The 17808-nt window shown below is 55.6% G+C and overlaps 7 protein-coding genes across 7 annotated transcripts; 4 read left to right on the top strand and 3 right to left on the bottom strand.

Annotated features, from left to right (window-relative positions):
• Positions 1–70: 70 nt before the first annotated feature.
• Positions 71–896, top strand: F5144DRAFT_661775 (uncharacterized protein; the record flags this gene model as incomplete). The annotated part of the gene is made up of 1 exon (XM_066793307.1): positions 71–896. Exon 1 carries the CDS (start codon positions 186–188, stop codon positions 894–896), a length of 711 nt encoding a protein of 236 aa, XP_066638469.1. The 5' UTR covers positions 71–185.
• Positions 888–2829, bottom strand: F5144DRAFT_634097 (uncharacterized protein). Its single transcript, XM_066792569.1, has one exon. The coding sequence runs from the start codon at positions 2351–2353 to the stop codon at positions 1205–1207; it is 1149 nt and encodes a 382-aa protein (XP_066638468.1). The 5' UTR covers positions 2354–2829; the 3' UTR covers positions 888–1204.
• A 3282-nt stretch (positions 2830–6111) lies between these two features.
• On the top strand, positions 6112–7085 carry F5144DRAFT_587912 (uncharacterized protein). The gene has a single exon (XM_066789874.1). The coding sequence runs from the start codon at positions 6209–6211 to the stop codon at positions 6965–6967; it is 759 nt and encodes a 252-aa protein (XP_066638467.1). The 5' UTR covers positions 6112–6208; the 3' UTR covers positions 6968–7085.
• Positions 7086–8888: 1803 nt separating this feature from the next.
• Positions 8889–10225, top strand: F5144DRAFT_596792 (uncharacterized protein; the record flags this gene model as incomplete). Its single annotated transcript, XM_066790832.1, has 3 exons — positions 8889–9583; positions 9662–10120; positions 10156–10225. The coding sequence occupies 3 exons, from the start codon at positions 8889–8891 to the stop codon at positions 10223–10225; spliced, it is 1224 nt and encodes a 407-aa protein (XP_066638466.1).
• Positions 10226–10613: 388 nt separating this feature from the next.
• Positions 10614–12130, bottom strand: F5144DRAFT_406663 (uncharacterized protein). The gene is made up of 2 exons (XM_066784902.1): positions 11690–12130; positions 10614–11618 (listed from the first exon to the last, which is right to left on the bottom strand). The coding sequence occupies exons 1-2, from the start codon at positions 11997–11999 to the stop codon at positions 10708–10710; spliced, it is 1221 nt and encodes a 406-aa protein (XP_066638465.1). The 5' UTR covers positions 12000–12130; the 3' UTR covers positions 10614–10707.
• An 853-nt stretch (positions 12131–12983) lies between these two features.
• F5144DRAFT_406602 (P-loop containing nucleoside triphosphate hydrolase protein) lies at positions 12984–16034 on the top strand. Its single transcript, XM_066784900.1, has 4 exons — positions 12984–13097; positions 13171–13807; positions 13861–15284; positions 15340–16034. Exons 1-4 carry the CDS (start codon positions 13071–13073, stop codon positions 15817–15819), a joined length of 2568 nt encoding a protein of 855 aa, XP_066638464.1. The 5' UTR covers positions 12984–13070; the 3' UTR covers positions 15820–16034.
• On the bottom strand, positions 15865–17258 carry F5144DRAFT_406626 (3-oxo-5-alpha-steroid 4-dehydrogenase-domain-containing protein). Its single transcript, XM_066784901.1, has one exon. The coding sequence runs from the start codon at positions 17150–17152 to the stop codon at positions 16250–16252; it is 903 nt and encodes a 300-aa protein (XP_066638463.1). The 5' UTR covers positions 17153–17258; the 3' UTR covers positions 15865–16249.
• Between the last annotated feature and the right edge of the window lie 550 nt (positions 17259–17808).

Here is a 17808-nt window from a genome sequence, read left to right as displayed (position 1 = left end):
CCTGCCTACAAGGCTGCCAACGAGGCGCTTTCATAACACATCCTCATTGACGGCCCTTTGTTTGGTGTGAGGAGAAGCCAACTTCTACATATTTTGCTTCTAATTAAAAAGTAAAATCAGTGCCTAACGTTGTCCGCATCACAGCATTTCCCTTCTTTTGAATCACACCACGTTTCACAATCACGATGTCTTCCACAGAGTCAACTCCACTTCCAGAATTACGCACAGGATTGTCTCCATACATCCTTCACAAGACTCTGGTTTCATGTGGCAAATACCAAGGACTCGGCACCATCACCTACATCGATCCCCGGGACGACACCCAAACCCAGCGAGAACGAGACTACGTCTTCCTCCGGAACCGCGACCCGCACACCCCAGTCGGAACCCTAATCCCCAACATCTACAAGAACAACCAAAACCAATGGTGCACCATCCTAGTGCAGCAGTTCCGACCACAGTACGAGTCCGACACGATCGAATTCCCCGCCGGCTTCATCAACAACAAAACCAACAAAACCAACAACAACAACCGCCCGAACGCCGCCCCCGAGACGGCCGAGCAGGCAGCCGTGCGGGAGCTCGAGGAAGAGACCAGCAAGACGGGCACCGTGCTCAGCACGAGCCCGCCGCTGACCTCGGGGCCCGTGCCTGTCGCGGCGCGGCTCGCGGCCGTGTTGGTGCACGCGCGGGATAAGGAGGGTGCCGAGGCGGGCCGGCAGCGCCTGGATAAGGGCGAGTTTGCGGTCGAGGTGCAGGTGCCGCTGCTGGAGCTGGAGGAGAGGCTGCGGGGGTTGGAGGGGGAGGGGGTGGTGGTGGATCCGAGGGTGTGGATGTTTACGATGGGGATGCGGGTGGCGGGGGAGTTGGGGCTGGAGAAGGGTGGGCTGGTGTAGGTTGGCGAGGTGAGCCGGTTTTGTTGTATTATTATGTATTATATGGATAGCCGGGTTGCCAGGCGTCGCAGCTCTGAATTTGGTGCTACCGTTCTGCAGTCCTCTTTCGATCGATACCTCTACCCAAGTACCCAACTTTAGCTGTTTGTCGACCTCTAGGAATAAGGTGGGCAAGCGTGGTCTTGAGCCCTTCCATGTGCACGTGCGATGCCAGGAAATAGCTCCTCGAACGCTTGTAAATATTCCCCTTGGAGTTGTTTCATGTAACGAAAGCTCGCTTTGGCCATGAGGGAACCCATCCCCGATCCTCAACCACCACCACTTGTCGTTTCGCCCGCCCAAATCCTCCTCTTCTGCTCCCTCATCGCCGTATCCGCCAGGGTTTTGACCAAGAAGTACGAAAATAGCCCAATATACAAAACAAAGGGAACCACCAGGGTAGCAACCAGGACTACTAAACTGAAGATCACGATCCCGCTCGACACATCCTGGATCGTCTTTAAAGGCTGCAACGAATCCGTCGCGAGCCCGACCTGCAACGCCGACAGCACCGTATTACAAAACGCAAACGTGAGAATAATCCACCCGAACCGCTTCCGAAAAAAATCACTGTAGCTCGGCGGCAGAAACCCACTATACCCCCTCAGCACCTGCAAACCACTCGACAAAGTCCCCAACCGCACCCAACACAAATGATCCAGCCGATTCACCCTCAACTCCCCATAATGAAACCGCCTATGCACCCCCACCAACCCATTCACATCCAACCCGCCCCCCGCAACCAACCCCTCCACAAACCCCCTCCACCTCTCCCAACTCACCCCTTCGGGCAACAACCTCGCCTCCCTCGCCACCACCCAATCCAACTCATCCCTCACCAACCACACATACGACACCAAAAACCCCCTCGCGCACGCATCCAACTCCCCATCCCCCCCACTCCCACTCACCCACCCCTCCCAAAACCCGCACGACAACAAATACGCCGGCAGCGGCTTGACAAACAGCCGCCGCGACCGCGGACACCACACCAGGTGCAGGTCGGCGCGGGAGGTCGGCGCGATCGCCCGCCCCAGCTCGTGCACCTGGCGGTGGAGGGGCCGCGCGGGGAATTGGCGGCCGGCCCACCAGAGGTGGGCGTAGACGGTGTCGAGGCGGGTTAGGGAGAGGTCGGTGTGCAGGAAGGTTTGGAGGTGGGGGGTGGTGGGCAGGAGTTGGGAGGTGGTGGGGTCGAGGAAGATTGTGGGGAGGGTGGTGAGGAGGGGGGGGGTGGTGGTGGTGGAGGGGGTGGGGGGAGGGGTGGGGGTTGAGGTTGGGGTGGTTGTTGGTGATGGTGGTGATGGTGGTGGTGGTGTTTGCCAGTGGATGAGTTCGTTTTCGGGGGTGAAGGGTGGCGGCCGGGTGGGGATGTCGGGGGCTGTTTTGTGAAGCGAGGTTGAGGTTTGTTGGGATTTCATTGTTGTTGGGATGGTTTCTTTGTGCGGGCGTCGGTTGTCAATCTAAAGAGGGCCTGGCTGCAACCTGAAGGTGGCGAGGAATTGTTGCGAGGTTGTCTGAGACCCTGGGTGCCGACTGGATGGTGCCTTTCAGCGCTGGTGCCTGATGTGTTCAGTCGGGTTCGCGTTGCTGTCGCTGCTTCTCTGTTTCAATTCTCTGCCAAAAAGAAAACACAAGACAGCCCAGTTTCAAAATGGGGCAGTGCCGGGGTGAAAGATGAAGGCCGTAAATGCCCGTTGCAGAGCCTCGCTGCCTGAAGGCAGTGCATGCATGCTGCACTTCAAGGTTTGCAGCCTCTCAGCTGCAGCCTTCAGGGGTATTGGACGGGAAGCGCCACAACTCATGCAAAGCCGACGTGGCAGCATGCAAGGCGGACTGTTTAGTCGTAGATGGCTGGATGTATTCTTACGTATCGCAAAACCTGTCTCTATCCTAAAATTCTTAACAAAGAAAAAGATGGTATAAAGGTTAAGGGAGGGAGAGAGCATATACAACTTTAAGATATGGGTAGAATCAAGAGGTGAATATGACTCCGATCAGCAACAAAAACACCGCGCTTGAGAAGCAACATGTAGAGGGCCGGCCACCTTGATGATGTGGGCTGCGTGTACCTCCACCAAAAGACTTCATGAGGGGCTGGGAAACATCTTCGTCAGGCGGGGTGTTGGCGAGTCGCTCGGCTGCCTCCTTCTGCGGTTCGGTTAACGAGCAAAGGATCTTGATATCCTCGCAGCCTGGTTCCTTGGCCAGAACAGCCCTCAGCCGCAGCACATACACTACCACCTTTTTCCACGTTTGGGTATATTTGGCAAACGACCTCGGGTCGAGCGGCCATCTCGGTCCCAGGGCTTCCTCGGATGCGGATGTTTAGTGCCGTCTTCGTTGCTGCCGTTGATCGAAGAAGTTCCAGCTGCGCCTTGGCTATGGCGCTCTGGAAGGCTAACGCGACTCGGTCAGCGATCCCGGATACGTTCGGTGTGGTTTGGGCTCTATCGTAGAGCCAGATGAGGCTCTCTGGCTCGAAGCCCTCTAGGTGTTTGTCGAATGGGAGTTTCTGGAACAGTATATTGGGTCCAGCGGGTTGACTTGGCTGGATAGAAATGCTGGTTGCTGCGCTGGCCCGCCGCCAGCCTAGCAACCTCTTGTAGTGGCTGCGGGTTCCCCGGCTTGTACCCGTGCGTATCTGGTTGTGACACCCATTTTGACTGCAGTAGGGGGTTGGCCGCTTAGGACTTCCACTGTATCGTGTGTTTATAACACTGCATCCCCGCAGAAATAAAACTGCTCTTTTTTTGTGCTTCGCAGCTAAGACGGTGTTGGTGTTTCTTGCACGGGGAATGATTTCATTGCGCCTCCGCTATCGGAACCAACAGATTCGTATTTGTACTTGTGAAGACGAAGGCCGAGTCAAACCCGGACCCGGGCCGGAAAAGTGGGCGAGAGGCCGATCCGAATTTCCTAAAACAGCAAGATTCGGCCGTAGCAACCGGGGCTATTCTCGACGACAAGCCAGCCTCTATTTCACTGTTCGCGGTAACTCACTGAAACGCGGCAACTCACTGAAACCTTCAGACGAGAAGACGATGCTACATCCTTCGTTGTGAAGAAATCGTCCGGGCATGCTTTTCGAGACCTGATCATACATGTAAATGTACATACTTGGTGTTGAGAAGCGCGACATTAACACAACACATTAAACCTAGGTATACAAGAAACCTACCTACCTAGGTAGTCGTCGTCACTAGTACGAAACAAACAACAATACCAACACGGACCGATTTAACCCCATTTTCCATCAGCAGCTAGACATCTGATCGCTCCCGAGCAAGGATGAGCCATGACGTCGCCCAAACTGGAGCCAACGCCTGTGGGCAACGGTCCCGGGCGAGGGTCCTATCCGGGTAGGGGGGCACACACATACCTGGGGCACTCATGGAATGCATAGGTGCCCACAACAAAAGGGAGGACCTGGAGTGGGCAGCTAGGATGTCGGGGGCTTCAGCGACGGATGCGCTGCTGAAATGCGCCAGGGAGATCTGCATGCGGTGTAAGACTCGAGGTTGGGTGGGGCTGAAATGGTCCGGGGCTCTGGGAGTTGGAGTGTGGATGATGAGGGCCCTGTGAGGAAAGGGAATTGGTATTTCAAGGGTGGTTCCGTTGAGGTCGAGGGTGGCGTTGGTGTAATGGTTCGGAGTAAGATGTATTACTACCTAAGGTAGGTATCTTTAGGTACCTTTTGGCACCTTGGGTGTGCAGTTCAACTCGTTGGTTTTTGAGAAGGCTCACGGCTTTCGTGGTGAAAATAGGGATTAGGCTCGGGACAAGCTTGGTGGTAGCATCACTTAATGTTGTTATCGTTGTTTGCACTGGTTATATATATGTCCTGTGCTGGCAGTGGAATAACCATGTGTGGCGAGAACAAGTTCTTTGGCCATAATTCCTCTCAAACCTACTGTGTCTATGTCTTTGGGGCTAGTTATTGGAGGCGTTGGCAGCCGAAGCACTGAACAAGTGAGTTCTAGGTAGGTACCTAGGTACGTACCTAGGTAGTCATCGAGATTTGTGGACACGGAAAGTTTCTCTCTCATAAACCTACCTATTTAAAATGCCGGCAATTCCTAGTCTCTAGTCTAGGATTGATTAGTCCGGCAACCACCCCGACGACACCACGCCCAAGCAAAACGATGTCGATCCCTGAAGGCTCCAAAGAGCTCGAGGCCGCTTATGAGCGGCTCAACATTGGGGACAAACGGCATCAAGAGGAGTGGCGCGAATCCTGCTGTTTGAAGACGTTAGCGTTTTCCTACAACCCAACGCAACAGGAGCATAACCCAAAAGAGTTCGCCCGGTACAAGCAAGGAGGGTTTGGAGACCAGATACCATCCGAGTCACAGTGGTGGGCAACTCATCATGATCGTTTAACCACCTTGAACCATGATCACCGCGTGTTATCCCGGCGGAAGCTCAAGAAAGAAGTGAGGCACTTGGGAGACTCGATACGAGATTTTGAGACCATACGGGGCCAGGTTCGAAACCGCATAAACGAGCTTTCACGCCCATATCTGCGAGACTTGACTGTCTTGGATTTGCCCAACGAGCTTCTCCTGGAAATATTCAAGCACTTCGAAGACCGCGATTTTGACTTTAAGCCTATACGCCGCGGCTGGCCCTTTTCGTGCGGGTGGACTGATATCAAAACTATCAGTAATACACGTCTGGTATGTCGTCGATTCCATGGCCTGTCCTCGCACCAACTTATCCGCTTGGTGAGAATCAAGGTCGACGATAAATCCCTTGCGCGTTTGGAACGGATATCTCATCATCCCATGTTTTCAAAGGGCGTTCGCTTTATTCGTGTCATGCCCGATTTCTACAACCGCGATTTCATCGATTTCAATCGGTTCATTTCGTACTACGTGGACCAACTTCGGGACGAGGACCGTGAGCTAGAGTCGACGGACCACCTTACATACTACGGCGTAGAACGCTTAGCAATATCTAAGCTGGTAACAAACTCAAGGGCTGTCGCGACGACATTGGAACGATTTACATTGCCAAACCACGGCATTGGCGGAGACGGCGAGGACAAAGTAACAGGACGGCGCCTAGCGCGCCTCAAGCGCATTCATCGAGAGCACGTAACCCTCCTCAAAAACCAGGAGTTACTGATGACGAGCGGGAAATTCTCTCGTGTTGTTGCCTCGGCCATGGCAAGGATGCCAGGTGCCCGGGACCTACAGTTCGGCCAAGAATGTATTGGGTCTGGGCGCATCCTCTGTCCCAACGCCGGCGTCTGGGGCATCGTATTCAAGTCTATGCTTCTCCCGATGTCCAATTCGCAAATGCAGAGGTACTCTCTTGGGCTGCCCAGTCACCAATGCTTGGTCCAACTCATGAGTGCTCTTGGACGCACTCATGTTTTTCTCAATCGTATCAGCATTAGCCTGTGCCCCATAAAAACTCCTGGGAGTTTGGCGCTTTCCCCGCGCATTCGGAAAGAGCTCTCGTTGGCTACACAACAATTGACCGACTTCAAATTCATACTCCTTTATGAGCCCCGGTCGTACCAGATGACCTGGGCTGATCTCAACGAGTTCTTATCCACCTGCTTGGACACCTCTAGCCTACAATATATCGAGCTATTGACACGGTCCTCGGAAAGATTGGCGAAGGCAATCGATATAGGCAAAGCCCTAGGGTCGAGGCCTCGGGAGAAGCTCACCCATGTCATCATTGAAGGGTCCTCAGTCCACCTATCCGAGCTAATAGCCTTCCTCGACGCATTGCCAGAGTCGATAACCCGGCTCAGACTGGCCATCATCCACTTGCGTAGCGGCACCTGGAAACAGGCTCTGGATGAGCTTCGGAAAAAGAAGTATCATGTCAAGAACTATATAATCAGGGATCCCAGTGGCGCAGAGGTGGACTCCAGGTCAGGGAGTGACCGATTCCGGCCATCGGACATATTTGGCAACTACTACGACATTGAAGGCCCACCTGAACGCGCCATGGTCAGTAAAGCGGACCGTTACATCACCGGTCAAGATCCGCAGCAACCCAACCCGCTGCTATAGCTCCACGAGAACAAAGTTGGCGCTGCAAATTACCTAACGACGCTGGTGGAAGCAAGGGGAGAATGGTACGGGTAGTGTAGGTGATATCAAATGATAGCTAGCGTAGTAGGTTGTCGGCCTTAGTCAAGGGCTGGTCGTCTGATCTGGTGGTTGGCGAAGGCGGTTATTGGCCTAGCTGCCTCCAGCCCTAGATACCTATCTGCATGTAGTCAAAGTGTCTGTCAAGGCAAATGCCTGTTTTCTTAAGAATTTCTTAGTTACTCTCGAACTATCATGAAGTGAAAACAGGATTCTCCCGGGTTGCTTGTGACACCGAATCTCATCAGGTACCTATGTAATCAAGTTGTTATCCCCACGGCAAACCCAAAGGCTATTGCATAAGGTACCCGGACGCCCGCCATTGGTACACCGCCTATCTGCGCGTTCCCTACTCGACTAAGCTCCCAGCATCAAATATCTAGGTACCTAGGTGTACACCGTAGTGACCAAGCACACATACGGCCACAATTGCTTTGGCTTAACTTCCGTCAGGGTTTCACACCGGCTCAACCCCATCGGCCATTAATATCAGCAAGGCATCTGATCACCCCCGAGCATGAGCCATGATGTCGCTCAAACCAAAACCAGCGGTGGTCTCAGGCCAGGATCCTATCAAGGTACCGGGGCACACATACCCGAGGCACTCATTGCATGCATACCCCCAACAAAAGGGAGGGCCTGGAGTGGGTGGCGAGTTAATAGGATCCTGGTCTGCTGTTTGACCCTGGCGTGAGCCAAGCTATCTCCTCACCACCAGCCCTGCTGCGAACATACAAAAGTCCAAAGGGGGTACGAGATGGGCGTCGTACCACCGCTTGCACGATTCGGCCCTGTACTAAAAACATGTCCCCAGCAGCTACCTCAGTCAAGAGCATGACCAAACCCCAAACCCACCCACTGCCACGCTCTCCGCCCCAAGCCCTCCATCGAGCCTCGGACATCCCCCCAAAAGCTAGGTACCTACGCGGAGCACCCTACCTGACCGAGCGGACGCCCGACGGCCGCCACGCCGCCTCCTCGCCTGCTAAAGCCTACGCCTGCGCCTGCGAAGACCCCCTGCCACGAGCCTAGCTGTCTGCACGTGCATGTACACGTCTGCGCGTGGGATGGTCCTGGGTGGGGTGTGCCCTCTGTTTGGGGGGGAAGGGGGTTAGCGACAGGTGCGCTGCTGGGGCGTGCCAGGGAGATCTCACGTGCCGTGGGTAACTCGGGGCTGGAGCTGGGGCTGCAGGGGCCCACGGATCCGGGGGTGGAAGTAGGGATGGTGAGGGCTGTGGCAGGGGAGGGAGGTGGTCCCCTAATGGTGGGTTGGGGTTTGTTGTGGTCGAAGGGGGGAGGAATGAGTGACGCATTGGGGGGGTGGTTCGGAGTGAGATGGGAGGTCCATGTTGGTGGATTACTGCTTTTGGTGCCAGACCTTAGGTGTACAATCCATCGCATTGGTTTTTGAGAAAACTCCCAGCTTGGATGTGTTTAGATGTACTGGCATCGGAATAATCCTGGTTACAGAGAACAGGTTCTTTGGACCATATAAAGTAAACACTTAGACAGCCACATTGTCCTTAACTTTGCCCGCTCCTCTCGAAACTTCTGTCTCCTTGGAGGTTGGTTAGCGCGTTGCAGAACAGGTGAGTATCTATCTACATAGTTTTGGGGATATGTGAACATATAGCACATGTTATGAAATGCAGATACAATGTCCAGGGCCTAGGTGATCTAATTAGCCGCGACACAGTCAACACATCTAGGTAGGTAGGCAGCCAAAGTTTCTCTTTCATAAACTTGGGTACATAAAAATAGGTACTAACTCCTAGTCTCTAGGATTGATTAGTAGTCCGTTAGCCAGGGGCACCCTGATCGCACCATATCACTCACGAAAACAATGTCGGTCCCTGAAAACTGCCCAAGGCTTGACGCCGATTATGAGCTGTCGCGCCCGTATCCCCGAAATTTGACCATTCTGGATTTACCCAACGAGCTTCTGCTCGAAATCTTCGACCACTTCACCTTATTCTGCTCTGAGTTTCCGTTCCGCGGCTGGAACTATCCTCGTCACAAGGATTTGGTGAATATACGCCTAGTCTGTCGTCGATTTTGCGAGCTAGCCTCGCAGAAGCTTATCCCCGTCGTCAATGTTGGTCTCGACGAGGAACAGTCACTCAAGCGCTTGGAAGAAATTTCGCACCATCCCACGCTTGCAAAAAGCGTTCGCGTGATTCGGATATATCCCCAATTCTACGCCCCTGCTCTTGCCGATTTCAATCGGTACGTCTCGTATCATGCCAAGATCCTTTCCCAAGCGGGCCCAAATATCGACGAACTTGGCCCGGGACAAGATCCCTCGGTGGTAGATGAGATGATGGAAAACGCAGAGGAAATAGCCTCATTCCTGGAACGGCTTGCATCGCCAGACTACAACATTGGCGGGCACGGCGAGAGAGAAGAAGAGGATCGAGCACGGGTAGTGAAGCTTCATCAAGAGTATGTGGCACGCCTCAAGAGGCAGGAGTTGTTGCTGACGAGCGGGAAGTTCTCCCAGGTTGTTGCCTCTGCTATGGCAAGACTTCCAGGTGCGCGGTACTTACAAGTCGGTGATGTATTCGATTTTTGTTGGACGCATGCACTGCCGCACCCACCCAACCCCGACGTCTGGAGTCAATTCTCTCACCGTATGCTTGCGCCAACTATCAGCCCACATGCGCACAGGTACAATATTGGGCTACTTCCCAGCTACTCATTCTTTGTCGATTTGATAATTAACCTTCGACACATGGGCATTTTGCTCAATGGTATCTCCATTAACTTGGGTAACACTGGAGGCCCGGGGAGCCTGGTGCTTGACCCGGATGTCTGGAAAGAGCTCTCGCTGTGTATGCAGGACCTGAGGGTTTTCGACTTTTCCCTCGGTATAATAGGGCGTGACCCAAAGGCGGGCGATCTCAACGAGTTATTATTTGCCTGCTTGGACACTTCTAGCTTGCAAAGTGTCAGCGTACTTGATAGTTTGCGCGACACGGATGATCTGGAACCTGCTATAGATCTGGGCAAAATCATGGGCTCGAGGCCTCGAAAGAATCTCACTCGTGTTAGCTTCAGCGGACTCTCCACCGACTTGTCTAAGCTAATCGTCGTCCTCAAAGCATTGCCAGAATCGATGATCCGCTTCCGGCTGAAACAGGTCCGTATGCGCAACGGCACCTGGAAACGGGCTCTGGATGAGCTTCGGAAGAAGAAATACCATTTCCCAGATATTCTTGTAAATCCCAGAGGCGCAGAGCGTAGCTACATCTCAGCTGAAGTTATGTGCAGGATATTTGGCGGTGTCGACGACTTTCCTAGACTTTTACCCCTGGGCCTGTTTCATGGCGAGCGTCTCTCCGATGTTGTTGACCCTTGCGACACCCGTGAAATCACCGAAGCCGATCGTTACATCCACGGCCAAGATTCGAAACAAATCAACCCTTTACAGGCCCTTGAGGACGAGCTCACTGGGGATGAGCCTGCCGAAGCTTGAGACGTGGGGGGGGATCGTACCTCCCTAGATATCTTGAGTACGGGTGAAGTAAGAAGGGGGATTGTGCCATATAGAGTGTACTGTGTATAGTTTGGTAGCACAGGACAATCCTCTCTGTTGCAGACGGACATGTTCGGCCGTATCACCACCAATCGTATTCGATCCAAGCCCTATAAGCTCATACATCTCAGGCTTCGTCACGCTCTCCAGACCCTCCGGCCGCCTCAAACACCTGCTGCACCGCCCCCCATCTCAACCACCAAATCCCATCATGATCTGCCCCCTTAACCGTCCTGCTACCGTAATCCACCACGTCCCGCACGCCCCCCTCCCACAGCCCATCAAACCACTTCCCCGCCTTAGACGCCACCCCACCATCCCCCGTGAGCGTATCCGTCTCAGCATAAAACACCTCCAGCCGCACCCGCCTGCCCGCCGCCCTCAGCCCCTCCGCCAGCCTCGGCACCAGCGCATCATAGTCCCCCCAACCCCCCCACCCCCCTTCCGCCCCAGCCCCCCTCTGCAGCAACAACAGCGCATCATCCGACACCCCCACAACCCCCTCCTCATAAATCCGCTTCATCACCCCCGGCCACACCCTCTCCTCCTCCTTGACCGCCGCCGAACCACCACCACCACCACCCCCCACCCCATCAGTTCCACCCTCCTCCCCAACATCCCCACCACTTCCAACCGACACACCACTCCACAGCGCGGAAGCGCCCCCCAACCGACCGAGCACCCCGGCCGAAGTGCCCAGCGCGGGCGCGACATGGCCACCCACGAGACGGACTAGCTTGTCGGTGTGGCTGATCAGGCTGGCGGGGAGGGATTGGAGCAGGGAGAGGGGGAGGGAGGAGGTGTGGGTGGGGAGGATCCAGGGGGCGCCGAGGGCGAGGAGGGTGCGTGTATCTTGGGGTTGGGGGGGTGTTGATGGGGAGGGGGGGACTGGGGAAGGGGATGGGGATGGGGGGTTGGGGAGGAGGAGGGTGGGGTGGTGCAGGAGGAGGTCGAGGGCGTAGACGGTGCCGCCGGAGTGGGTGAGGATGATGTGCAGGTGGGGGATGTGCAGGTGGTGGAGGAGGGCGGGGATGGCGTCTGTGGGTGGATGTTAATAGGGGTGGTGGTGGTTTCATGTGGCTTTTATCATTAGGGAGGGAGGACAGTACCTCGCCAGACTGTCAATCTATCCTTGGGAGCGACGGCGTCGGTTCCTCCCATCCCGGGCCTGTCGGTGCTGATAATCCGGATCTTGTGCTTGATGGCGAGGGCGTCCTTGGTCGCCAACACCAGACGAGACCCCATCAGGGGGCCCGAAAACAGCATGATGCGCTCTTGCTCTGGGTGGGCTTCATTGCGGTAGCCATAGTCGGCGTATTTTATCTTGAGGGGCCCCGACGTGTTACCGGAAGGGGTATACTCAAAGGTCCGGTTGAAGCGCGGGTCGTTGAGGAAGTCTGCGTCTGTCTGAGTTGCCATTTTGGATGAAGTCTGAAGAGTAGTTGAGACAACAACAACAATTGCGGTAATTAGGCACCTATTATATCCGGAGGATTCAGCTGCATAGAAGGAGGTTCCGATGGCCAACGGATCCTAAGTGGACTTGGCATTCGACTCGCACGATATTACGGGGCCAGACCTGGCCATGGAACAGGGGCTTAAACATATCAGCAGTACGAAGTTGGGACGGGCCCGTAACCTCGAGATGCCGCGTCATGTGGAAACAACGTAAAGGCCCAAGATTACGTACCTATTGCCGCACACACTACCTGTGTCAGGTATGTACCGAAATCGGATAAGGGGGAACGCTTTGGGCCATAAGCAGGGAGCCTACCACCTACACACATAAAGGAAATACCGAGGCCAGGGACCGTATCACATTCACCACCACGGCCCACCTGAAAGCCCTTTGTTAAGTAACACGAAACTCCGTCTATCAGCGTGTCAATCATATTATTTTCTATCTTCTGGACAGCACTTTTTCCTCCCTTACTCCTACACACACGTTACCTGCATGTGTTCAACTCTTGATCCGGAGCCCACTCTGTTTTGTTCAAACATTCAAGTCCACACCATGGACTGGCTCTCCAACCAGAGACTGAGAGGACGCGTTGTGCATTAATACATCAGAATAGATCAAGATCATGTCATGAATTTTATAGGCCACGAATGTCTACGGGAATGAAACCAAAGCCGTATTTATTCACTCCATTTAGAGATTTTTTCTCCCTCACTAAATTTCAGTTTTCTTTCTTTGGGTTCTTTTGGTTTCCTTTTCTTTTATTTTTTTCTTTTTCTTTTTTATTCCCCATCGAAGTCCGCTTTTCTAATATCGGTTTGAGAAGCTTCGAGTTGTTTTCTTCTCTTCCTTGCCACCACCCGCACGCGTGCCAAGACACAAGGGTCCCCACCTGCTATCCTCGCACTGGTGGGGCAATCGGGTGGCCAATCCACTTGTTTCCCCCAACATTCTTGGACCTTGCATCATCTGGCTTCAGCCTCTTGCATCCCGCATCCGAACATTTTCGCGGGCAAGAGCCGTAGTTCAACATGGCTTTCCACGCAAGTGGGCTGCCGGTGAGTTTATCCCCTATACTGGCGGCGGAGGCGGCACCCTCTCCCCGGACTTTATTTGGCTAACACACCGCAGAGTATTGCAGCGGCGACCTCGGAGCTGTGGCCGTCGATTGCGAACACGCTGCTGATTCCCTGGAGAGGCACCTATACCCCCCCAACCTCGAACCCCCGATCCTCCCATACTTCGGCTACGCGTCAACTCCCATCGACGGCGATCACTGCGGATACCAAGGAAGTCTCCGCCCAGAGACTCGGTGAGACACGGACGAAGGTCGACTTGCCCGAGATTCTGCGGGACGCCGTTTCGTCACCGCGCTTCCTCGACCACCGCCTTGCCAATGCCTCCCCGACCAATATCTTCTCGGAAATCTCCAACATACCTTCTCGTTCTCTCAGCATGGCGAACCCCCTCATGCGCCGCTCCTACGCGGCCCTGATGGCTCGCCCCCTGACCACTCTCCCCGGCTTCCGCTTTATGAGCACCCACCGTCCGAGCCGTATGCAGCAGTTCTCCTGGCCCACGATTCACCGTCCCTCTCAGAACCTTCAGTACCGGGGCTTTGGCACCAGCGGCGTCTCCCGCGATCTCCTTGCGAACCGCGAGGGTGCTGCCAACCGGAACCCCAACAGCGCCACGGCTCAGAACTCTTTCTACCAGCTCCTTCTCAAGGCGAACATGCCTGCTATTGTTATTGAACGGTACCAATCTGGTAGGTTAATACTCGGTTTGTCGGCTTGGTGCACAGATTGCTGACGGGACCAGGACGGTTTGCGACCAACGAGGCGGCTGACGAGGCCTACCAAACCGCGCTGGCCATGATGAACGGCACGACCGGCGGGGCTATCAGCGGTGATCCATCTCTCAATGCTGCCGGCCTTAACGCAAGCCGGCTCCAGGCGGTTGGTCAGGCTGTGGCAGCCCACCGTACCGGCGGCAACATGGCTTTCTCTGCAGGTTCCAACGGCGGTAAGAACGGCCCTCTCCACGTCATAGTGGATGAAACCTTCGGCACTGCTGCTCTTCGGTGGATCAAGTTTCTTCTCTGGTTCGGTCTCTGCGCATATCTCAGCTTGGTGCTTGTCACTATGGTTGTCGAGGGTATGACTAGTCTGAAGCGCCCTAGCAAGGTTGACGGCATCGATCCCAAGGCAGAGAGCCAAAAAGCCCGCTTCTCCGATGTTCACGGTTGCGACGAGGCCAAGGACGAACTCCAGGAACTGGTCGACTTTCTCCGGAACCCCGACAAGTTCAGCAACCTTGGCGGCAAGCTGCCCAAGGGAGTTTTGCTTGTCGGCCCTCCGGGTACCGGTAAGACTCTGCTGGCTCGTGCCGTCGCTGGTGAGGCTGGCGTGCCCTTCTTCTACATGTCTGGTAGCGAATTCGACGAGATCTACGTCGGCGTCGGCGCCAAGCGTGTTCGCGAACTCTTCAACACTGCCAAGGCCAAGTCTCCTTCGATTGTCTTCATCGATGAGTTGGACGCCATCGGTGGCCGACGCAATTCGCGCGACGCAACTTATGTTCGCCAAACTCTGAACCAACTTCTTACCGAGATGGACGGCTTTGCTCAAAACAGCGGTGTGATCATCCTCGGCGCCACAAACTTTCCCGAATCTCTGGACAAGGCTCTCACCCGGCCCGGCCGCTTCGACCGCCACGTTGCCGTTGACCTGCCCGATGTCCGCGGCCGTATCGCCATCCTAAAGCACCACGCCAAGAAGATCAAGATGGGCCCTGATGTCAAGATGGAGGCCATCGCCTCCCGCACTTCCGGCCTGTCTGGCGCCGAACTCGAGAACATTGTCAACCAGGCAGCCGTCCATGCGAGCAAGGAGAAGGCCAAGGCGGTCATGCAGTCTCATTTCGAATGGGCCAAGGACAAGGTCATCATGGGCGCCGAGAAGCGAAGCATGGTCATCACGCCCAAGGAGAAGGAAATGACGGCGTACCACGAAGCCGGCCACGCCCTGGTCGCCTACTACTCAAAGGACACCGCAGGCGAGCTCTACAAGGTCACGGTCCTCCCGCGCGGCCGGAGCCTCGGCCACACCGCCTTCCTCCCGTTGATGGACAAGTACTCGTTCTCTGTCAGAGATTACCTGGGCATGATCGACCGCGCCATGGGCGGCAAGGTTGCCGAGGAGATCGTCTACGGCAACGATTATGTGACGAGCGGCGTTAGCGCGGTACGTCTCCAACCACACCCTCCCCTCAATATCAATACCTGCTGACTTCATTTAGGATCTTGATTCGGCAACCCGCACGGCGTGGCAGATGGTGGCCCAGCTCGGCATGTCGGAGCGTCTCGGCCCCGTCGAGTACCTGCGCAAGTACGACCAACTCAGCTCGGCGACGCGCGCCATGGTCGAGTCCGAGGTCAAGAAGGTGCTCGACGAGTCGTACGCCCGCGCCCGCACCCTGCTCGTCTCCCGCCGCAAGGAGCTCGACCTGCTCGCCCAGGCCCTCGTCGAGTACGAGACCCTCGACCGCAGCGAGGTCGAGAAGGTGCTGCGCGGCGAGAAGCTCGTTGGTCGCATCTCCATCCCCCCCGGGCCCATGGCCGTGCCCAAGCCCCAGAAGTCGATAGAGCCTGGTCTGCCCATGCCTCCGCTGCCTGGCGGCGGAGATGGCGATGGTGCTGGATCTGGGGGTCCGCCGCCGCCGGCCCCGCCACCGGCCCCCGCGCGGCAAATGCCGGGGCCCAAAAACGGCGAGGAGTAGAGGGATGGGAACGGGGAATAGCGCGTTTTGGTTTATGGTAGGGGAATTGGGCCCCACAGGGCTCGAGAGTACCTGCCGAGATTGAGACGATAGGATGGGTCGAAACGGCATGGGTGGCGTTTTGTGTGTTTTTCGCATCACTCCGGGGTGTGTACTGTATGCACACCTCTGTCGCGGTGCAGATTCCTTTTGTTTACAGTGTTAGCACCCTACGGCATCATCTCTACTAACTAGCCTTGGGGGTCAGCATGCATGGGGAAAGTGATTGTCCGGCAGCGAAAGAGCAAGTGTATATTATTTGCGAGAGAATTTGCCTTGTGCTTCGATAGATATCACCGACCTAGCATCCAGAACAACCCTAACGAAGATAACGTCTCAAACTCAGTCTTCCCCCTCTTGGGACTCATGTTTTGCATACCTGCCGTGCTCTCTACCAAACCCCAGGGATAACCGCCCACCGCCCGCGGATCTTCTCCTCCCCAAACTTCTCCACGTACCACTTGCGCCCGCTCACGGCCCGCGGCAGCATGGCCGCGATCTCGTTGAACAGGAAGCACCGCGCCGGCACGCACCCCCAGCCGGCCGCCATCCAGAACCCAAACCACTCAACCCACTCCACAAAGTAGTGCGGGTACAGCATCACCTTGAACAGCCCCGCCTGCGGAATCTCATACACCTTATCCACCGCACCACTCTTCTTCCCATCATCCCCCGTCTTCCCACTCGCCGCCCTCCTCGCCGCCCGCCTTCGAATCTCTCTCAACGCATCATCATGCCAATAATTCGCCGCCAGCCCCGCAAAAAACACCCCCACCCCGCCCACAAACTGCCACGACCCCGTCGCCGCCGCCCACTCCGCCTGCGTCGCGGGGCCATACCCCGCCAACCACCCCCCAATCGCCAGCCCATTCGTCACCTGGAAAAACACCCCAAACCCCCAAATCAACACATGCAGCGGCGACATGCTCGGCTGCAGGAACGGGAACACCACCGCCCGGTACAGGTAGTGCAGCACGAACAACCCCCCCAGCAGTTTATTCTGCCAAGGCAACCCTCCCCCCTCCACCACTCTATCAGCATCAATCTGGCTAGGCAGCGTCCGCAGGTGGTACAGCAGCGTCAGGAACCCGGGCACTTCCATCGTCAGCCAGCCTAGGCGGCCGGGCAGGTTTAGGCGGGACGTGACTGACGTCTTGCCCATGCCGTACCAGGGGATCAGCCATTGGAGGGAGGCGGCTAGGGGGAAGAATTGCCAGAGGGTGAGGATGAGGTTGTAGTTGGTGCGGTTGGGCGGGTACCAGTTGGGGATGAGGCCTGTGGTGGTGGTGGTCATGGTGGGTGGTTGGTGGTGGTTGGTGGTGGGGGCGGTGAGATGGGGGTGTGTGTGTGGGCGGTGGAACGGTGGTTTGGTGGTAGTCGACTTGGGGTTGTTGCTTGTTTGTTCTTTAGCTGTGAAAAGTAGCGAGGTCACAATGGTGATGAGATGTTGGCGTTTTGTTGTGGGAGCTGTTGAAACGGTGACCGCTTGAACGAGACGGATGGATTTCACCGACCGCGGACCGGACTGGTAGTTAAGTTGGGAGAGAGGGGAAGGAGATCCAGAAATGGAACACCCCGAGACATAAACCCAACGCTCCTGCCGGAACTGACACCTTGCCGTTCCAAACTGGTTCCAAAATGGCACGCTGCGATCGGAGCGACCAGAAGTGATGTCAGGGAAGGTGCGGCCATCGCGCTGTTACATTATGAGCTGCCGAAATCTCCACTCGGTCAGGTTTAGCCAATCATAGGAACCGCTCTCTTCAATTAAACTTTCGTGACATGGCAGAACACCGCCGGCACTGTCGCATTGGAACTTTGGGTGCAACAAACACCATCTCAAAGATTGGGTTCAAATACGCCACAATACGGATAACGTACGAGAGAGTACGAAGTAGCACACAACATGGGAAAGCAACTTGAGTTCCCATCCGACCACGCTCAAACTCC

Source organism: Chaetomium tenue, assembly GCF_020726465.1.
Source record: "Chaetomium tenue strain MPI-SDFR-AT-0079 chromosome Unknown F5144scaffold_8, whole genome shotgun sequence".
In the NCBI taxonomy this organism is placed as follows: domain Eukaryota; kingdom Fungi; phylum Ascomycota; class Sordariomycetes; order Sordariales; family Chaetomiaceae; genus Chaetomium; species Chaetomium tenue.
The sequence above is the reverse complement of the archived record's forward strand: the minus strand, read 5'-3'. Positions and strand labels throughout refer to the sequence as shown.